The sequence below is a fragment of the Semicossyphus pulcher genome, unplaced genomic scaffold (assembly GCF_022749685.1).
Source record: "Semicossyphus pulcher isolate SPU_LCO1_2020_fin unplaced genomic scaffold, fSemPul1.0.p SCAF_9, whole genome shotgun sequence".
In the NCBI taxonomy this organism is placed as follows: domain Eukaryota; kingdom Metazoa; phylum Chordata; class Actinopteri; order Labriformes; family Labridae; genus Semicossyphus; species Semicossyphus pulcher.
The window spans coordinates 13,272,295-13,279,156 of record NW_027211770.1 but is presented as its reverse complement, the minus strand read 5'-3'; the positions used below and the strand labels follow the sequence as shown (position 1 = coordinate 13,279,156).

The window sequence follows — 6,862 nt, the reverse complement described above, 5'->3', positions numbered from 1 at the left end:
AGTACATTCCTTTTTATTTAAACCCCAATCAAGATCTTTTTCCAAAACCTAACCAAGTATTTTTGTGCGTCAACCTGTGTAGTGTTTGTGCCTACACCTGTGAAAAGTGCTACAGTTTCACAATGTTAAACATGTGTTTAAGATTGAGGCATTTAAACATGTTGGTCAGCTTTATTTTAAAAATGTATTCGACATTGCTGTACAGTTATATTTTCAAAGTCTATCCCGATCTTACATACTTATTATTGTTACTATGGTATTGTCTGGGGTCAGGGGAGTATGGTATGCGTAAATATTACAAAATGAATAAGAAATCCCCTTAAATGTTACTTCTTCTGTCTACTGTCTTCTCCCTCAAAAGACCTCAGCATGATATGATTTGTTAGAAATGATCTGACCTGCTGAGGATACATCACTCTGCAGGAATTCTTAGGCAAAAAAGGAGTGAGAAGCAGAGGCAGGCAAACAGGTACAATTTTAAACAGGATTCTCCTTGGCAATGGCATGCTCCATGTTCTAAGTTGTAAAGGAAAAGGAATACATTAATGGAGGATTAAATCAAAATGAAAAAAGTAATTTTCCTATTTTTGCAAACATAAAAACCAAATAAATCTCCCCATCTAGGTCAAAACTCAGATTAGAAATCAGTAAATCAATAATGGCTTTATAAAAATCTAAAAAAGTTTAAAAAAACATGTCAGGCCTCTTTCTTTAATATGTGTGCACATATAGGTGTGATTAAGGCTAGTAATAATATTGATACTTCGGGTGTGTCCACAAATGTGTTCATTTGACACTTCTTTTTGGCTATACATACTTACATAAACAACTTACTTTAACAGGATGTTACCTAATCAAACAGGTTCAAAACACCCTACAAAAAAGTATAAAATGCTTGCTTGAACACTGGCAGATCACAGCTGCTTCCAAGGTGGTCAAGAGTTCCAAGGTAGGATTCTAGTGTAACTACTGATCAACTTTGTTGTTTCTTTATTTTCTACCATGTGTCTTTTTTTTATATTAGGAATGAACAAATAATTTCCGGCAGAACTGTATATAACAGCTTTTATATTACAGCGTTGTAATTATTTGTAATATGATGCAGTTTCAAAGGAGATTATCAATATGAAAGAGATAGAATATTGGATGCCATCTGCTCATCGAAGGTCACATAAAAATTCATATATACTGTATTGATATTAATATTGAGAGTTTGATACAGGGCCTACTACTCCCATTATTGATGATAAAAAGTTGTTTTAGTGAACTTAATTCATTTAATAGTTAATAGCTTTTTTCTTAACAATTAACAGTGTTGCATTTGAGTTATTACACATTAGTATTAAAGGGAAAGGATAAAGCTAGGGTGAAGAGTTTGTGAGACAATTCTTAATATTTTTATATTAACCTAATTTATTTACTTTTTCCAATTTTCAGTAATTAAAGCAAATTTTATATGGCCCTCTGACTTGTATTTTTCCACCAAGAATTTTCAACGTAGATTAACATTCGGACCATTATTAGATGCACATTTTTAAATTGAGGCTTCTTTTTCTTTTGATGATGGTGGGATTCAAAAAGATCCATTGTAAAATTGCATCAGTCAGGTGCAGGCCATACATTTTCTGGCAGCCGAAAATATAGATATAAGTAAGAGGAGTATGACTGGTAATAAAAATGTTAAATGCTGACAATTATTTAGAGAACTTTAGAATTTCTAACCTCTTAAAAAAAGCTTTGCATTGCAATCCTCATCCAGACATTGACCAGGCATGTAAGATAAGATAAGATAAGATGCTCCTTTATTGATCCCCAGGGAGGAAATTCAGGGGTTACCGCAGTACCAAGACAAAGCAGCAAGACAGTGAATAAAGTTTTAAAAAATAAGAATAGATAAATAGAAAATAAAAAATATGAGGGATACATATAAAAATACAAGATAAGATAAGTAAAGTGACAGTTGTGGGATAAAGTGACATGGTATGCAGAATGAGGTAATACAGGATGGTATGACCGTTATTCTATGGTAATTAGAATAATAGAAAAAGATTGCAATTATAGTATAATATAGCATCGTGTAATATAATATGGTATACCATATGGTATGGTAACAAAGTGAAAAACTATTTGGATTTCTCAACTGTGGGTATATTTGTGTGTGTGTGTGTGTGTGTCTGTGTGATTGTGTTCGCAAAGTGTTTCTAAAATCAAAATGTAAGTTATATGACTGTGTCTGACAGAAATGTGTTAATTCATAATTGTGTTAAATTTTCTCCACAGGATGACTCCAGCTGTGGTCTTTGTATTGTTGGCTGTTCTAGGACAGACATGTGGCCTAATGAGTAAGATAATTATTTGAAATGTTTCAATAAAATTGTGGATATTTCCAAAAGTTGTTGGGATTAAATGTTTTTCACTGTGTAGTCACAGTTAAAGTTCCATCAAATGTACTGACGGCCATTTCTTTCGTGTTCTTGGTAAAATCAGCATATGTACTTATGAATGTCTTTCTCATATCTATATTAAATATCAAGTTTTCAAAGTTCAAGGTCCCAATATTGCTCGAGGTGGGAAAGTGGCTCAGTCCTCCTTGCACGGAAACGCTGTGCCTGAAAGGGCCATTGATGGAAATCGTGCCAGCAACTGGGGACAGGGATCCTGTACCCAAACCAAAAAAGACATGAGTCCATGGTGGAGACTGGACCTTCTCAAGCAGTACAAGGTCTACACTGTCACCATCACCAACCGAAAGGATTGTTGCCACGGAAGACTCAATGGTGCCGAGCTCCGCATTGGAGATTCACTTGATAACAATGGCAATACTAATCCCAAGTAGGTTATGCTGGATGACTTTACATTTGTTCTGTCGATTACAGAAATGAGCATGAGTGTGCAAGATATTTTTTTTAACAGAAGCTATATTTTTTCCTGCAACTCTACATAATTATTTCCCAAATACAGCTGCTGGTGAGTTCTAGGCATTTGTCTGGTGACATTGTTTGACTCAAGATTATTTTTTGATTCTTTTTTACTTCAGATGTGCTTCGATCACATCCATCGGACCTGGGGTATCTAAAACCTTTCAGTGTAAAGGAATGGTAGGCCGTTATGTCAACATTGTGATTCCTGGAAGAGCTGAATATCTGACTCTGTGTGAGGTGGAAGTCAAGGGTCAACCTACAGGAAACACTCCACAAACTGGTGACTTAAACCATATGAAGGGTCAATTAGATAACTAAGCACAGATAGTCACAGTAAAAGTTCAATCAAATATGCTAATAGCCTATGTTCAGATCAAAGGTGTTAATACTTCCTGTACTTCTTCAACCATCTTTGAAAATATATTTTATATTGTTGTCCAGGTGTCAATATTGCTCGAGGTGGAAAAGTGGCTCAGTCCTCCTCACACGGAAACGCTGTGCCTGAAAGGGCCATTGATGGAAATCGTGCCAGCAACTGGGGACAGGGATCCTGTACCCACACCAAAAAAGACAAGAGTCCATGGTGGAGACTGGACCTTCTCAAGCAGTACAAGGTCTACACTGTCACCATCACCAACCGAAAGGATTGTTGCCACGGAAGACTCAATGGTGCCGAGCTCCGCATTGGAGATTCACTTGATAACAATGGCAATACTAATCCCAAGTAGGTTATGCTGGATGACTTTACATTTGTTCTGTCGATTACAGAAATGAGCATGAGTGTGCAAGATATTTTTTTAACAGAACCTATATTTTTTCCTGCAACTCTACATAATTATTTCCCAAATACAGCTGCTGGTGAGTTCTAGGCATTTGTCTGGTGACATTGTTTGACTCAAGATTATTTTTTGATTCTTTTTTACTTCAGATGTGCTTCGATCACATCCATCGGACCTGGGGTATCTAAAACCTTTCAGTGTAAAGGAATGGTAGGCCGTTATGTCAACATTGTGATTCCTGGAAGAGCTGAATATCTGACTCTGTGTGAGGTGGAAGTCAAGGGTCAACCTACAGGAAACACTCCACAAACTGGTGACTTAAACCATATGAAGGGTCAATTAGATAACTAAGCACAGATAGTCACAGTAAAAGTTCAATCAAATATGCTAATAGCCTATGTTCAGATCAAAGGTGTTAATACTTCCTGTACTTCTTCAACCATCTTTGAAAATATATTTTATATTGTTGTCCAGGTGTCAATATTGCTCGAGGTGGAAAAGTGGATCAGTCCTCCTCACACGGAAACGCTGTGCCTGAAAGGGCCATTGATGGAAATCGTGCCAGCAACTGGGGACAGGGATCCTGTACCCACACCAAAAAAGACAAGAGTCCGTGGTGGAGACTGGACCTTCTCAAGCAGTACAAGGTCAACACTGTCACCATCACCAACCGAAGGGATTGTTGCCACGAAAGACTCAATGGTGCCGAGCTCCGCATTGGAGATTCACTTGATAACAATGGCAATACTAATCCCAAGTACGTTATGCTGGATGACTTTACATTTGTTCTGTCGATTACAGAAATGAGCATGAATGTGCAAGATATTTTTTTAACAGAACCTATATTTTTTCCTGCAACTCTACATTATTATTTCCCAAATACAGCTGCTGGTGAGTTCTAGGCATTTGTCTGGTGACATTGTTTGACTCAAGATTCTTCTCTGATTTATTTTACTTCAGATGTGCTTCGATCACATCCATCGGACCTGGGGTATCTAAAACCTTTCAGTGTAAAGGAATGGTAGGCCGTTATGTCAACATTGTGATTCCTGGAAGAGCTGAATATCTGACTCTGTGTGAGGTGGAAGTCAAGGGTCAACCTACAGGAAACACTCCACAAACTGGTGACTTAAACCATATGAAGGGTCAATTAGATAACTAAGCACAGATAGTCACAGTAAAAGTTCAATCAAATATGCTAATAGCCTATGTTCAGATCAAAGGTGTTAATACTTCCTGTACTTCTTCAACCATCTTTAAAAATACATTTTATATTGTTGTCCAGCTGTCAGTATTGCTCGAGGTGGAAAAGTGGCTCAGTCCTCCTTGCACGGAAACGCTGTGCCTGAAAGGGCCATTGATGGAAATCGTGCCAGCAACTGGGGACAGGGATCCTGTACCCACACCAAAAAAGACAAGAGTCCATGGTGGAGACTGGACCTTCTCAAGCAGTACAAGGTCAACACTGTCACCATCACCAACCGAAGGGATTGTTGCCACGAAAGACTCAATGGTGCCGAGCTCCGCATTGGAGATTCACTTGATAACAATGGCAATACTAATCCCAAGTACGTTATGCTGGATGACTTTACATTTGTTCTGTCGATTACAGAAATGAGCATGAATGTGCAAGATATTTTTTTAACAGAACCTATATTTTTTCCTGCAACTCTACATTATTATTTCCCAAATACAGCTGCTGGTGAGATCTAGGCATTTGTCTGGTGACATTGTTTGACTCAAGATTCTTCTCTGATTTATTTTACTTCAGATGTGCTTCGATCACATCCATCGGACCTGGGGTATCTAAAACCTTTCAGTGTAAAGGAATGGTAGGCCGTTATGTCAACATTGTGATTCCTGGAAGAGCTGAATATCTGACTCTGTGTGAGGTGGAAGTCAAGGGTCAACCTACAGGAAACACTCCACAAACTGGTGACTTAAACCATATGAAGGGTCAATTAGATAACTAAGCACAGATAGTCACAGTAAAAGTTCAATCAAATATGCTAATAGCCTATGTTCAGATCAAAGGTGTTAATACTTCCTGTACTTCTTCAACCATCTTTAAAAATACATTTTATATTGTTGTCCAGCTGTCAGTATTGCTCGAGGTGGAAAAGTGGCTCAGTCCTCCTTGCACGGAAACGCTGTGCCTGAAAGGGCCATTGATGGAAATCGTGCCAGCAACTGGGGACAGGGATCCTGTACCCACACCAAAAAAGACATGAGTCCATGGTGGAGACTGGACCTCCTCAAGCAGTACAAGGTCTATACTGTCACCATCACCAACCGAAGGGATTGTTGCCACGAAAGACTCAATGGTGCCGAGCTCCGCATTGGAGATTCACTTGATGACAATGGCAACGTTAATCCCAAGTAGGTTATGCTGGATGACTTTACATTTGTTGTTTGTTATTTTTTTGAACAGAAACGTATATTTTTTCCAGCAATTTTAATTGGCATTTCCTAAATACAACTGTAGGTGAGGTCTAGGCATTTGTCTGGTGACATTGTTTGACTCAAGATTCTTTTTTGATTTATTTTACTTCAGATGTGCTTCGATCACATCCATCGGACCTGGGGTATCTAAAACCTTTCAGTGTAAAGGAATGGTAGGCCGTTATGTCAACATTGTGATTCCTGGAAGAGCTGAATATCTGACTCTGTGTGAGGTGGAAGTGACTGGGATTGCATCAGATGGTGATGTGGAGGAATACATCTGCAACTGAGTCTGAAACAATTCTTGGTATTGTTTTGACTAAGCTAATGCATGTTTCGGATTCTTTTCTTTTAATTAGATATCTCAACCAATGGCCAATGACCATTATGTTAAGCTTTAACTGACATTAGTTTAGTTTTTGAAAGATGTCATGTTGCTTTCAAGTTCCATGAATTTCACATAACTTGTATCACAGTTTACGACTGTTTTGTTGTTGAAGCAGTTATGTCAAGTCTTCTTAGAAAAGGATGGAATGAAAACTATATGTATTCAAGTGAAAGTACTGCTTCTTCAAATAAATTTCACTCCTGTGCAATTAATTTGACTTGTGTAAGAGTGTTCTCTCTCAAAAACGAGGATTAGTTCAAATGTTCTCAGAGTTAATGTGACACCTTTACATTTTAAAAGGGTTAAAGAAGCGATTTTATATGATGATGTTA

The 6,862-nt window shown here is 37.8% G+C and overlaps 1 protein-coding gene and 1 long non-coding RNA gene across 2 annotated transcripts; both read left to right on the top strand.

Annotated features, from left to right (window-relative positions):
- The first annotated feature begins 928 nt into the window (after nt 1–928).
- Nucleotides 929–2,803, top strand: LOC138583825 (uncharacterized). Its single transcript, XR_011305434.1, has 3 exons — nt 929–949; nt 2,281–2,342; nt 2,550–2,803. It is a non-coding gene; the product is annotated as an uncharacterized lncRNA (long non-coding RNA).
- A 237-nt stretch (nt 2,804–3,040) lies between these two features.
- LOC138583726 (uncharacterized) lies at nt 3,041–6,738 on the top strand. The gene is made up of 9 exons (XM_069655688.1): nt 3,041–3,201; nt 3,363–3,645; nt 3,850–4,034; nt 4,175–4,457; nt 4,661–4,824; nt 4,986–5,268; nt 5,472–5,635; nt 5,797–6,079; nt 6,255–6,738. Exons 1-9 carry the CDS (start codon nt 3,096–3,098, stop codon nt 6,430–6,432), a joined length of 1,929 nt encoding a protein of 642 aa, XP_069511789.1. The 5' UTR covers nt 3,041–3,095; the 3' UTR covers nt 6,433–6,738.
- The last annotated feature ends 124 nt before the right edge of the window (nt 6,739–6,862 follow it).

Excerpts from the sequence above, each read along its gene's own strand:
- LOC138583726 (XM_069655688.1), top strand. The coding sequence starts at position 3,096 with ATGGTAGGCCGTTATGTCAACATTGTGATTCCTGGAAGAGCTGAATAT. Across the intron at positions 3,646-3,849 it reads AATGGCAATACTAATCCCAA|ATGTGCTTCGATCACATCCA; the intron begins GTAGGTTATGCT and ends TTTTTACTTCAG. Across the intron at positions 5,269-5,471 it reads AATGGCAATACTAATCCCAA|ATGTGCTTCGATCACATCCA; the intron begins GTACGTTATGCT and ends ATTTTACTTCAG.